This window comes from Alternaria dauci, chromosome 8 (genome assembly GCF_042100115.1).
Source record: "Alternaria dauci strain A2016 chromosome 8, whole genome shotgun sequence".
NCBI lineage: Eukaryota > Fungi > Ascomycota > Dothideomycetes > Pleosporales > Pleosporaceae > Alternaria > Alternaria dauci.
In genome coordinates, this window is record NC_091279.1 from 1,849,402 (window position 1) to 1,868,548 (window position 19,147).

Sequence of the window (19,147 nt, forward strand, 5' to 3'; positions counted from 1 at the left end):
GGATGACATGATACTATGGGCTCCGCCTTTGTTCTTACACAGATGGTCGCCGCCGTCCAGCTGGAGTATTGACAAGACGAGAGCCAACGCAATCTTAATACATGAACTCACTAATCTCCAGTAACTGCGCATCAAGCGCCCTCTTCGCTTGTACACTAGCCTCCCTGTTCTGATCATTAAGCCTCTCTTCATATGTCATCTGCAACAATTTCTTGACCTCTTGCTCTCCAAAGACAATACCCGGCACACCAAAGCCCTTGCCGTACTCTTTCGCCCGCGCAACAATCGCATCCGGGCCTGCGGTGAAGAGGTCGAAGAACAGGGCTGCATAAGGTAACGTAGCGCCGTCCTCGATGTTCTTGAGGTTCTGCTGGAGGACGAGGATGTTGAGTTGCATTAATGCGCACCCGTTGGTGTTCATGCGTGTTATCTTGGTGGTGCAGAGGTTGAGGAGGTACGTGTCCATCAGGGCTGCTAAACCGCGTGTTATGTGCATGTAGGATGCGGCTGGGATGTAGGTTGACACTTCGGTGTCAAAGGAGACGAGGGTGGCGTTCAGGGCGAGGATGGCGGGGTCGGGGTCGCTGAGGAGAGTGTCGATGTAGACGTTGGGTTGTGTGCTCGCGTTGAGTGAGTGTAGGATGGTCGAGCGGATTGAGAGGTGCAGCGTGCGTAGGACGCGGGTGCTGAGGGCATGGTAGGTTTGTACTACTGCGTCGAATATGCTGTAGGTTGATCAGTAAAAGAGAGTTCTTGCAAGCATCAAGAATACTCACGCAGCAGTATCGGCGCTCAATGGGAGATACACTTGAGCGCTCTGTGGCCTGGGGTCGGAGGATGCAAGTTGTGTCCAGCGTCTGTTATGCCTCTGGCCGTTTGACTCCGCGGCAATCGGGTCGGACGCACGATCACTGATATGCCGTAGTTGCGCGGTCTTTGTAGCCAGCCATTTCATACTCGTGTACAACAGACAGAGGCTGACAATGCTCTTCTTGTCCTGGATCATGTCCGCCTGATCCAGGGGCTCATCCGCTTCAACTGCTTCGATCAGAAGAGCGACCTCGCTCTCAATGGCTTTGTTCAGCTCCTCGTGGTCTGATGGATCTGTTCGCACTAGGCGGGCAATGAGATCTTCCATTGCTTCAGACTCCGCCCACACGGCGGGAGCCTTCATAAGACGACCGCTTGCCGTAGGCTGCGATCGACTAACAAGAGCCTTGTACCAGCCACTGCACTTCTGGGCGTACGTGTCCATTTGGTTGACGATGAGTTGGGAGAAAGCTTGATCGTGAGGAAGGTTGTCCAGCATCTTGCAGAAAGCAGTGATAAGGGTGAAGAATTGCGCAGTCCCCTGTTGAATTAGTATAAAACGTACACACCATCAGTGCATGACGTACCTTGAAGATGGGCTTTTTGGAGTGTCTCGACCAGTGAGGGTCTTCGTTGAAAGAGTCGACCTCAATAAAAGTTTGAGAACACAACTCAATAAGGGTCTCGTCTAGCTGTGGGTGGAAGACGTTGACCAAGAAATCGTCCAAGAAAGAAGTCAAAGTACTCATGCTGATATCAGCGTTTGAAGGCACAACCTCCTTCAATCGATTCAAGAAGTCGAGAGATGGTGGTAGCAGAATGCCCATGTTGAAGACACTCGGCTCAACCAGAAGTTTGTGTCCGGTCGCACTGCCGTCGAGGTTGGTAGTTGTGTTAGTGTTGACATCCTCTGGTCTCTTTGAGTCGGACACGAGTCCAGGCACGGATGTCTTGAGAATGATCTCAAGATCCTCTCGTTCTTTGGAGAGCTCGGTCGCTTTTGTGTCCACGTCGGACAGCTTGAACATGCGCTTGTTCCGATCTCGAGGAGTGCGGGAGAACGCACTGCCAATGGAGGCCTGACCCTGACCGCCTCTATAAGACGCTTCGCCGTCTGTAGCAAGATAGTCGTGGAGAAGTGATCGCATCTCGCTTTGATACAACTTCCACAACTCTTTGAAGCCGCGCGTCAATGCCGCGCTTGATGCAGCCCGATTCTCGCGTCGAACGATACCTGCCACAACGTCGTGCACAACTCGGTGGCTTTCTGCAATTGCTTCGAACCGGGCATAAAGAGTCCACATCAAATCGTTGAGAAGAGTTGTCCGGACATCCTCATTCTCAACTTCAGTCTTTGCTTTGCCTTTCTTCTTAGCCGAGTAGGCTCGGAGTATGCTCGGGTGTCGCTGCGCGACTTCGTTGTTGGACCTGTCCACAACCTTGAAGAGTTCGACTGGCAACCTTTGTTCGATTGTATCTACGGCCATGTCGAGACGGCTCATCTTATTCAGCGCCTCTATGACCAGTCGTATATACTGGAATGTGTCTGTCTCGGGATTGTGGGTGGAGTCGTCCGTCATCTAGAACTGTCAGTAGGGTATATGGGAGATGTGGGCATACATACTGGCTCTGACGTATCCAGACCGTCTAAGAAATAGTAGAGCAAGCGGCCCCTTGCATCAGTCTGGGCGCGCTGGGACAAATCACCCTTGACTTGGTTCTGAGCATACTCCTTCCATCTGTCTTCGCAGTAGGGCGATTTGAGGTAGAGATGGCTGTGAAGTTCTTCGATCAATATGTCGGTCAAGGATACTTCTTGGTTGCTGAGATATGTGCGCAGGTCAGACAGAGCTCCAATCTTCTCCATTTCGGTCCTTCGTATCATTCGTAGCGCATCCTGCAGAATGTCTACAGCTGTGAGAAAACGCTTCTCGGAAATGCGGGCCTCGAGCCTCTCGGGGACGAGTTGAAGTTTCTCAATGGTATCGAGCATTTGTAACATCTCATCGTAGTTCTGGGAGGTTGTAGCAAACTCTTTGAGTTCTGGCTTGGCCGTGGAGAGTTGTGACTTGGCCGCGACAAGTGAGCCTTTGAGAGTTCTGACACGGTGTTGGGAGCTTTGCAGGCTGGACTGGATCTGATGGAAGGTACCGATGGAGCTGTTGAAGCCCTGATGGTGCTCGTTGACGATGCCTTTGAGAGCACTCTGCAGCTGCTCGTGTGTTTGCTGGAACTGAGCAGCCTGATTTGCCAGACCGAGCGAGCTTGAGTCCATCAGCTTCAGGGCGACTTCGATAGGGACGCATTGGTCTTTGGTCATGAATTCCCAGTTTTGCTGTATGTATTGAAGAACCTCCTCGATGGCCTGGCTGCTTTGTCCATAGTTTGCATTCCTGGGCCGGCTTCCATTCTGTCGCTCTCCGCTGCGACGTTTCGCTGGGCTGCGTTCGATGCTGGCAGGCCGTGTGACATGACGGGGACTCTCGTCACGGCCTGCAAAGCCGCCTCCTCCATAGCCCCCAGGCCGGCGCTCCCGGTCGCCGCTGGGTCTTCTTTCCATGTCGTCTTCCTGGGCAAGGCCGCCATAGCCACCGGGCCGTCGGGGTCGTTCGCGCTCGTTGCTCGGCCGTGGTGCATAGTCGTCCGGCTGCGCGCTCATGCCACCGTATCCGCCTGGCCTTCGAGGTCGCTCCCCACTCGGCCGGCCATCGTAGTTGGTGTCGCCGCCCGCATATCCATTATATCCTCCGCCAGCGTAGTTGGCGTTGCCGTTCCCGTTGGCATAGCCTCCATTGGCACCCGCCCGCGAGTAGCCTGGATTGCGCGACATGGTGCACTCAAATGTCACGCCGTGTCGTGTTCCTTGTGTTCCTTGTCTTTGCATTCATCGCGCGCAATCGTGAGGTTTGCGCGTCACCGAGTGTATATGTGGTGCATGTGTACTGTTGCGGGGAGCTCGGGGGTGTGTTGCAGCAGGGATCACCGAAGTCGCGAATGTCAATGTAATGCCATTGAGAGGGAAGGACCGAAGATGGGCTGGAAGGCGCGACGCGAGGTGCGCAGGGCTTTATCATATATTGTTCAAATCTCAGAATACATGCGACTTGACATAATCTAGTTTGGTCGTGCAGCTGCATTCTACCAACAAGTCGATTCGCTTCCACGGTTGCTGCCGTCGAGCATCGAGGTCGCGCCAAGGCTCCCGTTCCGCACGTTTCGCCGTTCCGCGCTCCCTGGAAGCTCTCACTCGCGATTCTTTATCCAACCACCACCGCAGGCACGCACGCAGCCTCGCGCCTTTACCTCTCCACGCCTTTCCCCCCCTGCTATGTCGCGCTGACCCCGTCTCCGCGCCCCGAACCACTCGCGAAACCATCTCCCCCGATCGCGACTCGTCCGCAAACATGGCTGCAGTTTACGCCAATGGCGCGAATGGCGTGAACGGCGCCGGCAGCATGTTCCCACCGCCACGATACTCGGATGTGCCCAGCTCCATTACCATCTCTGTCGCCGACGATGAGGGAGGCCAGCTCGACGTCGAAATCCCCTTGGACGAGCAGATCCAGGACGACCCGACCGAGCTGTGCGACATTCTAGAGGCTGAGAAGAGCGCGACATCGACATGGGTCCAGGTCGCCGTCGCCTATGCGAAGCGCAAGAGGATAGAGACGGCCATCGACGTGCTGAGGCAGGCCACCCACGTCTTCAATCGCGCGCGCGGCGAGGACAGGCTCAGCATCCTCAACGGCCTCTGCTGGCTGTACCTGCTCAAATGCCGCGAAGCACCGCGCGTCAGGCCCCGTACGTCACCACAGCATGTCCGTGTACGCTCACAACACTGACATGTACTAGAAAACGCAGATGGAGACGTCAAGCTCAAAGAGTACTGGATCCAGTCGGCCACTGGCGTACTCAACGATGCCTCCCGTATCAGCCCCTCGCACCCCCCGCTGTTCCTCGCCCGTGGTGTCTTGTACCTGCTCAAGGCTTCGCTTCAGGGCCCTGCAACTACTGCCGGCTCCACGGTCAGCCCTGAGCGCATGGAGACGCTCAAGCAGGCTGCAAAGTGCTTCGAGGACGCGCTCCGAGCCTCCAACGGCAGAAACCTCATGGCCAAGATGGGCAAGGCCCGTGTCCACTACTCCATGGGCAAGTGGGCAGACGCCCTCAAGGGATACCAGAACATCCTTGAGAGCTCTCCCGACCTCCTCGACCCAGACCCGCGCATTGGTATCGGCTGCTGTTTCTGGCAACTCGGTCACAAGGACGAAGCTGCCACCGCCTGGCAGAGGTCTCTCGAGCTGAATCCAAAATCCAAGATTGCCTTGATCTTGATGGGTATCTACAACTTCCAACAGACCGCCAACCTGTCCACTTCCGATCCCAAGTTCGCCGCACTGATCAAGAAGGCAACCGGTGAATACATCCAGCCCGCACTGAAGATCGACAACCAGTACCCCTTGAGTTGTGCCACGGTCGGCAGCTATCTTTCTCTGAGGAGGGATCTTGCCAAAACTGAAGACGTTGCAAAACGGGCCATCGAGCTTACCGACACCAATGCCATAGCTAGCGACGGTTGGTATCTACGAGCCAAGGTCGCGCATCAACAGGAGAACATTTCACTTGCCGCAGAGTACTACCAAAAGTCCGACCAGGCGCGAGGAGGCGAGGAGCGAGGTTTCATACCAGCCAAGTTCGGACTGGCGCAGATGAACGTCTTAATGAACAATTACGACGGCGCCAAGTTCCGCCTCGAGAAGATTCTCCAGCAATCGCCCAACGTCGAAGCGCAGACCCTCCTTGGTACCTTGTTCGCTGAGGACGTTTTTACCGCTCAGAACAACAAGTCCACCGAAGACAAGTCTGCAGAGTTGAAAAAGGCACTCAAATATCTCGAAAGCGTGCAGAGCGCGTGGAAGGACCCAAAGAAGAAGGTCACGCCTGACCAGTCGGTACTACTCAACCTCGCCCGGCTCTACGAGACCGAACACCCTGAAAAGAGCCTGAAGTGTCTTGAGGAGGTAGAGCAGATGGAGATTGAGGCCATTCCAGAGGAAGATTACCCAGAAGGAGTTGAAGAGGGCCCCGAACTCACAGCAGCACTTCGCCAACTCCTGCCACCACAACTACTCAACAACATGGGATGTTTCCACTTCCAGGCCGAACGCTACGTACGTGCTCAGGAGCTTTTCCAGGTAGCCCTCAACGCCTGTGTTAATGCAGAGAACCGCGATGATACGATCGATACGGACGCGCTTGTTACCTCCATCAGCTTTAACCTAGCCCGAACTTACGAAGCCGAGGGCCAAGCGGAGGAAGCTAAGAAGGTGTACAATAGTCTGCTGCAACGACACCCCGATTACGTCGACGCGCGCATCCGTCTGACCTACATCGCGCTAAGGGAGAACCCACAAGACGAGGGTCCCAGGGCGATGAAGGATCTCTTCAAAGAGAACGAGGACAATATCGAGGTGCGAGCCTTGTACGGCTGGTACGTCAACAAATCGAAGAAGAGGACGTCCAACTTTGCGGCGGACGACGAGCAGCGCCTCTACAAACACACTCTGCAGAAGTCTGATAAGCACGACCGCTACTCGCTCATGGGCATGGGCAACATCCATCTCGCCATCGCGCGTGAGATGCCCCGAAGTTCAGAACAGGATAAGGAGAAGCGACGGAAGGGCTACGAGCGAGCAGTGGAGTTTTTCGACAAGGTGTTGCAACTCGACCCCAAGAACGCGTATGCTGCTCAGGGTATTGCAATCGCACTGGTAGAAGATAAGAAGGATTACTCGACAGCCCTGCAAATCTTCACCAAGGTGAAGGAAACGCTCAAAGACCACAGCGTCTTTGTCAACTTGGGTCACACATACTGCGAGATCAGGCAGTACGCGCGAGCCATCGAAAATGTATGCCTACCTACCCTACTTCACTCTGATATCATATGCTAACACATTCTAGTACGAAGCAGCCCTGTCCAGGAACAGACACAATGACCCAAAGATTCTGGCTTGTCTAGGACGAACTTGGTATCTCCGAGCCAAACACGAACGCAGCCTTGCCGGATTCCGAACAGCCCTCGACTACTCAAAACAAGCGCTCAAAGCCGCTCCTGCAGACCTCAACTCTCAATTCAACGTCGCCTTTGTCCAGTTCCAGATCGCCTCGCAGGTTCACCAGCTCAAGGAGACGCAGCGCACGCTTGAGGAAGTTGATGAGGCTGCGACAGGTCTGACTGAGGCGATCGAAGCACTTGACAAGCTCGCCAAGGAGGAGACGCCACCGTTCCCACGTGCAGACATTACCTCTCGTGCAAACATGGGTCGCAACACCATCGCCAAGCAGCTTGAGCGTGATCGCGAACAGCAGGCATTGTACGAAGGGGAGAACGCGACCAAGCTCGACCAAGCGCGCCGCATCCGCGAAGCTGAAGTACGTCGCCGTGAGGAAGAAAAGGCACGCGCAGAGGCAGAAGCTCTGGAGAAGAAGCGCAAGTACGCCGAAGAGCAACAGCGCCTTCTCCAACGTGACCGCGAGCTCATGGAGAAGCGCAATGAGGAAGAGCGTAGGCGCATGGAAGAGGATGAGGACAAGGAAGTCCGCAAGGCAGAACGGAGAGCGCGTGGTCCCAAGGGCCCGAAGCGGAAGAAGAAGAACGCTGACTCTGATACCGATGACGGCCTGCCTTCTGACGACGACGAGCCGCGCTCAAGGCGTAGAAGGACCACGGCTAGTGGCACCGAGGACCTGTCCGACGAAGAGCGACCCCGTGAGAAGAAGAAGAGGAAGCTGGCTCGTAAGAGCGAACCTGCTGGCAAATACAAGTCGGCAGAGTTCATCGATGACGAGAGCGACGAAGAGGCTGCCGCGCCTGCCCACGATGCAGACAAGGCCGACGCGGCGGCGGGCAGCGACGATGAAGGTGCCGCAGCCGCAGCTCCTCGTCCCCGCAAAGCCCGTGTCGTCGACGACGAAGACGAAGACGAAGACGCTGTCGCTGCACCGAAAGCGAATGGCGACGTCGCCATGGATGACGATGAAGACGAGTAGAGCCGTCTCGTGTCAACCCATGGTCTAGTCGTGTAGCTTTGGGAGCTGGGAGCTGAAGGAAGGCTCGCATTCGGCGTTTGAGTTATCTTGTCTAATCTTCTGCACTGTCATAGTTTTTCCATGTCATATTCTTGCATCAGCGCTACGGCGTCTTGGGGACGGAAACAGGAATCATCAGCAGCTCGTCTATTTTATAGCACCACTAAAATTTGTATACCATACGCAAGGGGGCGGAACAGAGTAGCAAGTCAAGTAAATGTACAATAGAACTTCCTTCAAAATGCTCTGCTTGACTTGAAACTACTGCTTGCGATACCGACGTGGTAGTAATCTGTTTGTTCTCAAAGCGCCCATTCATCCTTGTCATCCGTCGCGCTAATAAAAGGTTCGTTGACGAGTTTAACAGCCAGTTCACCACACAGCACACTATCCACGTTAGCAGTCCGTCCTCAAAAGCCACAGCAACAAAAAAAAAGAACTTACCAGCTACTCCCAACCAACGCATCCAATTCCCTAATCGCCCTCTCCCTCCCCTTGCCCACCTTGACCCCCCTTTGCACCTCAGCCTGCAACTCCGCAATCCTCTTCCCCCTCGCAATACCCGCGAGCTCCACGACCCTCTTAGCCAGACAATCACTATGAAACGCATGCTGGCAAGGAAACACAAAGAACTGGCGAGCCAACAACGGTAAACCACACACGTAGCATCGCTCGCCCGGCTCCACAATTGCATATCGCTGCTCGAGGGCTTTGATATCAGATTTGATGTGCGTAGCCGTTGCCTCACTATCATCCATTTCCTGTTTCAAGCTATCAATCTTATGACTATAATCCTCGAGCGCAGCACAAATCTCCTCTTTGAAATCATCAATGACGACAAAGTCAGGAAAAAAGGGGATCAGGTCTTCGATCCGGAGGAGATCGACTCTCCGCAGGAACTCAATAGCCGTCTTGATGCCGCTGGATTGCGAAATCACCTTCTTGGCAATGGCGAGCCAGAGCTTTTTGCGCAGAGGAGGCGACGTGTTGGATCGGTCGGCGACGGTGGAGGCGAGGTCTACTTCGTCGTATTTGAGGGCGAGGTCGACGGCTTGCACGTATTGTTGCATGGAGCTGTAGATGTGGACGCAGGATTGGACGCGTTTGTGTTGGATACACAGGCGGAGGGCAAAGTCGGCATCGTAGTTTTGCTCGTGGGCGAGGGATTGGCCTTCGAGGTAGGCGAGGAGGGCGGATTCGTCGGACGTGGGGTGCGAGGCGTAAATGGAGATGAGGGTGTTGTGGACGGCGGCGTCGGTAGAATTGTGTTGGTTGATTTCAAAGAGGAGGTAGCGGACTGCTTGGTTCTGTGCAAGTGAGGCTTTGGTGTGGTTGTTGTAATTGAGGAAAGCTGGGATAAGCTTTTGGGCGTCGAACGTCGAGTGGCGCATCATAATGTCGACTAGCTCGACGGGCACATGTGCCATCAGGACGGAACTGTATTTGTAGAAGATTTCTGGATCTGTCTGTTTCTTGAGGACAGCCAAAGACTCCTGCCATCGCTCGCGCTGCACCCAATACGACAGGACGTAGTTGTAGTCATTGACCACAGTGGCAAAGTATAGCAGTTCCTCCTCGCGGCCATGGCTGCTGATGATCTCGTAGACTGTCTTGCGATCCAGGTCAGCCTTGTATTTCGTTACAAAGTCCTGATACTCTTTGCGGATCATCGACAGCTGATCGTGAGTTTCGGCAGTGTTCATGCTCTCCGACAGCTCAGCCTTTGTGGTGATTGTGTCGTCGAGGGTGTTGAGCTTAGCCATATAGAGCTCGATCAACCAGGTAGCGACCATGGTCCTCTGCATGATTGACGACTTTTTGAGTGTGGAGAGCTTCGTAACCAAGTACTTTCTCAGAGCGTCTTGCTCGCCATTGTCGATAAACGTCAATGCAACCTGCTCAAAAGGTTTCGTGCTTCGGCCGTAGACTGTTGCAGCCTCCATCCACTGGCTCTTGCCAACGAGGTAGTCACCAGAAGCCGTTGCCACTGCATCCTTCTGGGCTGGCGTTTTGGCATACTGTGAAGCCGCCTCGAATTGTTGTGCCCTGAGCATGATCTTCCAGATATCTCTACTCTCGTCAGTCACCACAATTTCGAAGATCTGCTGAGTTGTGAAGAGCCAGTAAGTGTTCTTCTTCAAGTCGGCGACCAGGCCAAGCGCACTTTGTCCGGGCTCGAGCACAACCTGGTCAAGGACCACGGTGTCGTCCAGACGGTTGATGGCTACGATTCTGCCTTCGACGAGCTGAAGGATATGCCACTGGCTCAGGATCATCGAGCTGACTGCGTCCTGTGTTCGCCGTGTGCGTCCGCTCGCGGTCTGTGAAGGTGGCACCTGGGATCTGGGCAGCATCTTCGAGTCTGCTAGAACTTTGCTGCCCAACTCGGAGGTGTCCTGCGATAGGTACAGCTTCCCGTGTAACACGCCTTGTGATGTAAGCCAACCAAAGATCCTTTCCGCGTTGGCTTCCTCGCGATTGGGGTTCTCCTGGTTCTCTGGGGAGACGGAGAGTAACGAAGTTGCTGTAGGAGCCACGTTCGACACCTCGTGCACTGTCGCAGATTCACTTTCGAACAGCTTCGAGAATATAGACCCGCTGCCTTCGGATCCTTGGCGTCCGACTTTGCCTGCGAAATGTAGGAAAGTTGACGGTGTCGCAACGATAATGCGCCGCAGATCTGTTCTTCCTGGCACCGTGTCCGTCCAGAGCCCCGTAATAGGCCCATCATTTGTCCTATACACACTCTTCAGATATCTCTCCTCCCTTCTGTAGAACTCGGATGACGGCTCGATGTACACCTCGTAGACATTGCCGTCTGACGCCCCGACAAGTATCTCGCGCGTTGACGCTGTAGGTTGGGAGGGGTTCCACGATATGCTCTCTATGACAACACCTTTCAGCCGTGATAGCGCCTTGGGTGTCCGTGATTGTGTATGGAGGTAGTAGTTCTCGGCGAGGGTAGTGGTTATGATGAGATGGGACGCGGAGGGGTCGAGGAAGAGCCGTCTAATGACGCCGACTTCTGACGGCTTCTTCGGTAGGTCGATGTCTTGAGTCAAGTAAGCAGTTGTCCGTCATCTCCCTTGTATGTGCGGCTTTGCACTACGAACCGTCTATATCAGCGGGACTATCCAGGTCTATACGCAGGATGCGCCCAGTCGACAGGGCCAGGACCACGACATTGTTCGCTACAGCGGCAGCGACAAAGTCGGAAGAGATGTTGAACTGTAGAGTAACGCGCTCTATGTTGAACATGGGGCCTGATGCATCCTCTTGCATGTTGCTCGTGCTCGGCGGCGCATACCCGCTCGAGGTATCGTAAGCCATGATGGGCTTGGTGTGCAGCTCTCCGCTATCGTAGGTCCGGACTCATTATTTGCGCGACAATTCACAGCCCCTGTTCTCTTTCTCACTGTGCTGCTGACTTCCGCTACAGCTATGAGCGCATCTGCTTGTTGGTGACGCCTAAGCTTGGAGCTTGGACTTCGGCGATGGAGCGGAGATAGGCCGGGGTTGGCGTGGCACCAAGTGAGTTCGCGTCGCCGCTCTTCATGCTCTTCCGCTACCCTTTCATCCCCTTTATCAGTAAAAAGCTCTGCATGGCCTTGTAACACCCGTTCCCAACATGTAACTGTACCGTTCGTGCCTGAAATGACGCGCATCGCCAAAAGGTTGCAGGTCTCCTCATTCAGGGTGGAAGCGGCTGTACTAACGAATGCTTCACCGTGAGGCCCATCTGCTCATCCGCGTTCACCTTCACTGTGCAAATTAGGCTATTTGATTTTGATCTTTTGTGAGCTACAGCTCTGCAACTCTTCTCCCACTACCTCTTGATCCACAGCACACGCGCGGCCAACTCCGATGCGGACCCATACATCATGTAGCTTATACCCTCTATTGAATAGGAAAGGTACTAACAAATGCAGGGATCTCGGCAGTGAGATGGTGCAAGTCATCGTGGGTGCTGAAAAGAAGCCTTTTACATTCCACAAGAATCTCATTCGCCGGCACTCGGAATATTTCTCTCGCGCATTCGGACCAAAGTTTAAGGAAGGCGAAGAAGGCATTGTGTATCTTGCCGAAGCAGATGAAACTTCCTGTCGTCTCTTCCAAACTTGGGTTTACTTACAAATCGTTCGTTCGCTACACTTTGTGCCTGCCACTTCCCAGACTGACGAGGGGCTGAGCAGCCTTTGGAGCGGACATGGACCATTCTTTACCAATGCCTTGTTCTCCAAAGACACCGAAGGTGCTGTCAGACGTCGTTTGATCGACCTCTATATCTTCGCCGACGCCTATGAGTGCCTAGCACTACGAAACGATATCATGACTGCTTTCATGCGCCTCGACATACGAATAGCTGCCTGTACAGGCTGTGATGTGGCCCCCTTGGTTTTCAGATCCGTTCCGTCTTCTTCCATGCTTTGTAGGTACATCATCAGATCTATGGCGAGGTACTGGCTTCCGGATCACGACGTTAGCAAGGACCTGAAGTTACAACCCCAAGACCTCATCACCGAGCTGTTGGCTATTGAGGCACAGCGAAGACAAGGGAGTTACCCACCAGATAATGATTATGCGGAAGGCATGTATGACCCTTGCAACTTCCACGAGCATGCCAAGGATGAAGAGATGGAACTATGCGATTCAATCACGGCGAGGGGGCTACATTACGTTGATACTCTCATCTCAGAATGTCTGAAGGTCGTTGATGCGCAGTCATCAAACTGAAGGTTGCCAGCAAGGGTCCCTACCAAGGAAAGGAGCGGGTAGAATTCCTGTGAATGAATAATCGGAAAGGTAATAAGGCAAGCAAGGATGCATGTCGATGCGGAGATGGACCAACAAAATATTCAGATTCGGTCTTATCCTAAAACCTGTAATTTGACATCATACACGTTGACCATTGCTGTATTCCACGTACCAGAGGTATTAAAGGCAAAACAAAGTCATAGATTAGCATCTGTCTAGTCACAGCCAACTCCGAAGAGTTTTTACTCGTCAACTCGGCTCGAAAGTTACTCAGAAAGAATGCTCTTCTGATCATGGACTACACTAAACCAGCTTCACTATATCAACCAGCACTACGACATCTCGAAATCACATCGGTGATCCTTTTATTATTTTCGCCATCACTTTCGAGTCCCTAACCAACTTGTTAGCACATCATTCTACTTTGATCCGCTTTATATTGGCTTACCCTGCGAAACACGGTTTGGAATTCTTCTTGCTCCATATCAAAGAAGTGCGTAATCTCCCGTGGACATCCTATCCACGGGCAGTGGTTTCTATGTGAAAGAGGCGTCCCCTGATATACCTTTATTCTGCCGAAGCCCTCGGTGCGCAAACGATAGACAAATGGTGCGATCAACGCTAACATGTATGGCAGATACCCGCACAAGGTACCGCTGCCCCTCGACCTCTAGTAGTAATTCTCCTTGTCCATTTGGAAAATAATGACGCTATTCTTGTTCGAAATCGCGGATAAGTTTTCCAGATCGGCTTCCATGGAATCAGTAGGGACAATGTACGGTATAGGATTCAGAGTTATGCGGAGGTGGTGGACAACCTCCGCAGGGACGATTCCTCGGCGCCAGACATCTGTCGTGAGAAACTTGTTCAACAAGCAATCCTCAGCATCCAACACAAAGCGACCAGTACGATACCAGTGCTCTGCGATCTCTTTCGCCACTGCTTCGCCCGTGTACTCGACGAACTTCCACACCTCGCGTCGCATACCAGGATCTTCTGGCATGGATGATTGAGCATCAAAGAAAGAGTGGCGTATCTCTCGAGTCCCATCGGAGAAGGCGTCACGCGCTTCCACAACGTAGTGTCGCTTGTGTGGGGTAACGATATGGTCGTATACCATGTCCCTCAGCTCACGAGGGAGGGCTGCATGGAATGCAGAGCAGAATGCAAGCTGATGTTGACGCTGCTGCTCGTGGAACGCAGTTAGGCGTTTTTTGCGGGCTATCCTGTGTTAATTCGATTAGTCGTACGTTGTTAACATCAGTGTGTGAGCCATACTGGACCGGACTGTGCTCGGCATCCGATTTTCGACGTGGATTTGTCCTTGCTACACTCAGTGACATCCATGTATACCTGAAATCTATACCGCACGACATACAGTTCGCGTCGCATTGTATGTGAATAGTCGGGATGACTAGCCTTCATTGTGGACAAGCAGAAGAGGATGCTTGGTGCGTTTGTTTTAATTTATATTTGAGCCTAGGGCGTTAAGAAAGATTTATCTGCCATGTTTTAATACTTATGGCTTCGATTGCTTCTTATCCAAGAAGAGCAGGATAACAATCATGGCGGAGTCATTGATGTGTAGGCAACAACACGCGAAGGATTGCGCTGACTCAAAATGAGTCATGACGCAGGTGCGAGAGATAAACCATACGGTGATCATATCCTCAAAAAAAAACATGTAAAGACTGTCGATGCTAACGGGAAAAAAAGATGAAGATAGGAGATCTCACCTCCAACTGCGAGATGCGCAACATAACTCGAATTATCTATCAGCAAACTGGTACATAACATCGCTAGGGTATCTGCTTTAATCCAAACCTTTCCAACCCTCCAAGCGCCACGCGCAATCCGCAATCCGCAACCACAGTCCCCCTAAGCACGTTCAAAATCCACACTTCCCCTTAGCCTGAACCCCGTGCTTATCCTCTCAATCGGACTCTGCCTCTCAGCTCTATCCACACTCAATCGACCAGCCATCGTAGTCGTTCCGCCCAGGCCATTCAACCCCTTTGAAACACCCTTGTCCGGGCTCCTCCCAGTACTCCGACTAGCAATTGGGAGCAACGAGCCCCCGTCAGTCCTTCTTGCACTGCCGAGGTAGCTTTCAATGCTACGCCTACCATCTGGACGATATGCCGTACTGCGTCCGCGGCTGAATGCCTGCTCGATTGTGCGTGTGTCGAATGAGTATTCGAAATCGGTCTTCTCGATACCGCTATAGGGGTCATTGGCATCGGGCCGTGTTTGCTGGTTTTGGGTCTTGCGGTTGCGAAAACGCTGTTTTATTTCGCGGAAGAAGTCGCCAATCGCATCGAAGGAAAGCGCGATAGCGATGAAGGGTATGGAGATTGCGAAGCCGATGCCGAACATGTATTTGCTGACATATGATAGAGGGAGAGAAGGCTCGCCACCTCCTGGCTGATGTGGAAACTCTTGGATGTTGATAGTGAACATGGCTACGATGAATGACAGAGGAAGGAAAATGATGGTGACAATCGTAAACACCATAATGGTCTGACTTTGCCTTGCAGTGCCAGCAGCCTGGTCACGAGCGAAGCGTGCTTCGAAAGCGTTCGCATGTTTTTGCTTCAGATCGAGCAGATCAGTGATGGATTCGTAGATGCGCTTGGCTTGCTTGTCCATGCGTTCGAGATCCTTGATATGTGTGTCGATCGTCTTGAGCATGTCTTTAAACCGCTTCTTGAGGTCCTGCTGGCTCTTGTGCTCTTCGCGATATATGTCTGTAATGCTCGCCTCCATGTCTGGCAACACATTGCGTTGGTCTTCTAGCACCTTTGCTATCATGTTGAGTTCGTCACGAATGTCCTTGGTCTCCGCCAGCAGGTCAGTTTCGGCGCCGATGTCCAATAGCTTGTCGACAAATAGTGGGGCATGAGCAGTTGTTCCATTTCTGTCGTCGTACTCGAATGCTTCCTCTCGAATCGGGGGGTCGGCCAACGCATGCGCGTGTGAGTGATGCGATGAGTGTCGACGATTCAGGTGTTCTCTTTGCCTTCCTTCAGCCTCTAGATGTCTCGAGAATCGATTGGGCCTTCTGTGATGATGCAGCCATTCTGATGCTTGTGCAGACGCAATGTTGAAATCCTTGAAAAGCATGGTTTCCATCTCCGTAGCATCACCAATGCTTGACTCGAACATATCCAAAAACTGGTAGTCTTCGTCACCAACGCGATGTCTATCGAAAACACCACTACAACGACCAGTGATGATCATCGCAAGGTCATACACGCTACGCACCGGATCTCTTGTTTTGCTGTTGATATCTTCAATGACACCATCAAGAACATTGAGCGGGTCATTGCGAGGCTGCTGCCACCGTTGAGGGAATGCCGTTACTATCAAGTCTTTTCCGAGTGTCCACATCCACAGTTGGTCAACCATGAAAATCTTTGGGTCGACATGGTGCGGATCGTTCGACTTGCATTGGTACCGATAAACAACCTGATCTCGATCTCGCGATTGCGTATCAATATTGTGATAGAAGAACTGGTCCAGAGTGCGTCGCACGTGCAACGAGACTTGCGAGGATGTCAAATGAGCTCTGAAAAGCATTTCATCGTAAGTTGACGCGCGGTAATACTGTGCCTTGGACGTGCCTCCTTCGTTCTTCTCGCGTTCTTTCATCTTCTGCGTTCTCAAGATCGCAGCTTGCATCTCCTGCCGACGCCGGTCGGTTTCGAAATGTAGGTACGGCATGAAGGCGAAGATATTGCCTTTGGCTATAGCTGTTGGGTCTTTGCGTCCTGGACTGCCGGGTGACCTGAGATGGCCGCTATTGTTGAGAGAAGAGCTAGTATCCGTTCGTCTTGCATAGTGTTGCGGGCCTCTAGTCGGTGTTTCCGTTCCACCAGATCGTTTGCCAGCTTGCTTGGATCCGGTCCACTTTGGCGTCTTTTTAGGTCGGTCCTTTGCTTTACCTTTCCCTTCTTTGCCAGTTGCTTGTCCAGAGCTCGTTCCCGCAGTCCAATCCGTTTGATCTGTATCCAGCGTATTGGTCCGCACAGGCGTACGGGAAAACGGTGTCGATGTTAGCTCTTGGGAACCAGCTACTGTATCGATACCCAGACCTAAACCACTGGTTACCGTGATCTGTGGTATCTGGTCGGCACCATCAGAAAGGTCTGAATCGTCGTGCTGCTTCGGCGCACGTGGTGTGCTCTGACACAGCGGTCGCATGAAATGCGAGTGAATCTGCTGTCCTCGATGCTGATGGCTGAAGGACCGTTCAAGCGCCTTGAAGCCCTCCACGTCACTGGCGCCCTCTTCGATAAATGCTTTTGTGAGCAATGCCTCAATCCAGGCCATGTTATTCGCAGGAAGATGAATCCATCGGAACGTTGTCGCCTTTGATTCCTTGGGCAGAATTGAAACAGCTGGCTTCCTTGGATTGACAGCGTCACGGGCATACAGCAGCTCGAAGACCGACCTTCTTGAGACATTGTTTTCGTTATGGAAATTGCCAAAATCAACGACGGTAGCATGGAACCCGTTCGTAGCGCCCAGTGCGTCTTCGCTCAGTGCTTCGACTTGGTTATGGGGTGCCAAGGCGTTGATGATGTCTTTGCGCGCAGGGCTCTTGCTTTGTGCGGCACGCAAGAACGGCGTGATACCGAAATTGTCTTTGGCTGCTCGTTTCACATCCTTCCTTTCCAAGAGACACTTGACGATGTCGAAATGACCAGCCTGCGCCGCGACATGCAAGGGTGTCATACCATTGAGTAACTTTGCGTTGATGTCTGCTCCAGCGGCCATGAGTATCTTTAGAACCTTTACACTTCCTTGCTGGCAAGCATTGTGTAAGGGTGTCCAGCTTCCATCACTCTTTGCCCCCACGTCTGCACCGTGGGCGAGCAAAAGCTCGATGATGTCGTCTCGGCCGTGTGCGATTGCCAGGTGCAGTGCTGTCTTTTGTCTGATCTCTACAGCATTCACGTTCGCCCTCGGTGGCCTGGTTCGTCTCAATAGCATTTCGCATAGCTCCTTCTTTCCAGTACTGGCTGCCCAATGTAGCGGGCTCCGCTTCTGGTCGTCCTGGCCTTCCGGTCCATCGATCGCAATGTTTTGCTTCAGTAACTCTGCGATAACATCGCGCCCCCAGTTGCAGTGCTTGTCTGCCGCCAGATTGTGAAGCACGTTCCGTCCCGTGTTGTCCTTCTTGTTGACATCGGCACCACACCTCAACAGCTCATGCATGATGTGGAAGTAATTCTTCCAAGCAGCCGTCATGAGCGCAGTCCGTCCCTGCTTGTCTTGCGCATCCACGTTGCCCCCAAACTTCAACAGCAGTTGTACGGTCCCGACATGATTCTTCTCGATTGCTTTGAACAGAGGCGAAACCCGGCCGCCTGGCGCGCCGTCGGGTTTCGCACCGCTCTTGAGCAAATATTCCGTCATGTATATGTTGCCGCGCTCGGCTGCGCGCATCAAGCCTATGCGCAGGAGGTGATCGATGGGTTGCGACTTGGCTTTCGCATGCTCGATAATGGCGATCGCATCGTCGTGTTTCTTGTCCTCGATAGCCTTTAGGAGACGCGGCTCGACGCGCGCATTCTGTGCAGAGTCGGCGCCATCGCTCGATCGTGATGGTGAACGACCCATATTGGCTACATGCTCTGGTTGCGACAAGTATCCGTTCACATGCGCGTAACGGTACGAGGGTCGATATACATTCGATTCGGGACGGGATCAAATATGCTTCAATGTCGATAAGGTCGGTCGCAGGTGTCGTTGAAGGCCATTCTTTCCTGGACGCCCCTTGTTTTTCGGTTTGCGGTCGCTGCCTTCATGGCGGTGGATGGGCACATCAGCCGCAGGCCTAATTCAAGCTAAGAACATCCCCGGCTGCGTCGTGCATGAACACACGTGATGATCGGCATCTCGTGCAACATAACAGACATTTTTGTCAAAGTACGAGAAAGCTGGGTTTTACTGAGGATCTAGCGACAAGAAGTGGAAGAGCCGAAGCTTACGATCGCCGGGTTGGGGCTTGTGCCTGGAGATCCGGGTATTGCGGGGACGACACGCCAACTCACAGCGCGGCGTTGACGTCGGCACGCCATCACTGTGCTTTTTCAATGACTCGACACCGCTGTGTATGCATTTCCCATCCAGTGTCACACCGTTGGTTTCTTGTACGCGACCGTGAGACGCGTTCTTAGCGCGTGTTTGGCGTTTGCCAGCGGATGATGCAGGAGATTCCTTGGCCTATAAACAGCTATGGAGACCGAGGACTATAAACCGCGATCAACATCTAGGGTTTGTCCACCAACTCCATCTTCAACACTTACATACCGGAAGCGGAAGAGTTCAACACTCTCCTGGCGCATCTTGGTTTTGATTACCAGCCTCGCTTTCTTCGCCATGTACAACGGCCTAACTACTTTGCGCCCCATGGCCAGCGGATTATCACGGTGTACGAACTCGATCTTCATCCCATTTATCTACAAGTTCAGCCCCAAACATGTCC

General features: G+C 53.0%; 4 protein-coding genes across 4 annotated transcripts; 1 reads left to right on the forward strand and 3 right to left on the reverse strand.

Moving 5' to 3' along the window:
• Nucleotides 1–94: 94 nt before the first annotated feature.
• ACET3X_008561 (uncharacterized protein) lies at nt 95–3,640 on the reverse strand (the record flags this gene model as incomplete). Its single annotated transcript, XM_069454747.1, has 5 exons — nt 95–725; nt 777–1,351; nt 1,398–1,905; nt 1,957–2,390; nt 2,435–3,640. The coding sequence occupies 5 exons, from the start codon at nt 3,638–3,640 to the stop codon at nt 95–97; spliced, it is 3,354 nt and encodes a 1,117-aa protein (XP_069304163.1).
• Nucleotides 3,641–4,214: 574 nt separating this feature from the next.
• Nucleotides 4,215–7,860, forward strand: ACET3X_008562 (uncharacterized protein; the record flags this gene model as incomplete). Its single annotated transcript, XM_069454748.1, has 3 exons — nt 4,215–4,611; nt 4,663–6,719; nt 6,772–7,860. The coding sequence occupies 3 exons, from the start codon at nt 4,215–4,217 to the stop codon at nt 7,858–7,860; spliced, it is 3,543 nt and encodes a 1,180-aa protein (XP_069304164.1).
• A 341-nt stretch (nt 7,861–8,201) lies between these two features.
• Nucleotides 8,202–11,229, reverse strand: ACET3X_008563 (uncharacterized protein; the record flags this gene model as incomplete). The annotated part of the gene is made up of 4 exons (XM_069454750.1): nt 8,202–8,286; nt 8,344–10,656; nt 10,687–10,951; nt 11,013–11,229. 4 exons carry the CDS (start codon nt 11,227–11,229, stop codon nt 8,202–8,204), a joined length of 2,880 nt encoding a protein of 959 aa, XP_069304165.1.
• A 3,303-nt stretch (nt 11,230–14,532) lies between these two features.
• ACET3X_008564 (uncharacterized protein) lies at nt 14,533–18,279 on the reverse strand (the record flags this gene model as incomplete). The annotated part of the gene is made up of 1 exon (XM_069454751.1): nt 14,533–18,279. One exon carries the CDS (start codon nt 18,277–18,279, stop codon nt 14,533–14,535), a length of 3,747 nt encoding a protein of 1,248 aa, XP_069304166.1.
• Nucleotides 18,280–19,147: the final 868 nt, after the last annotated feature.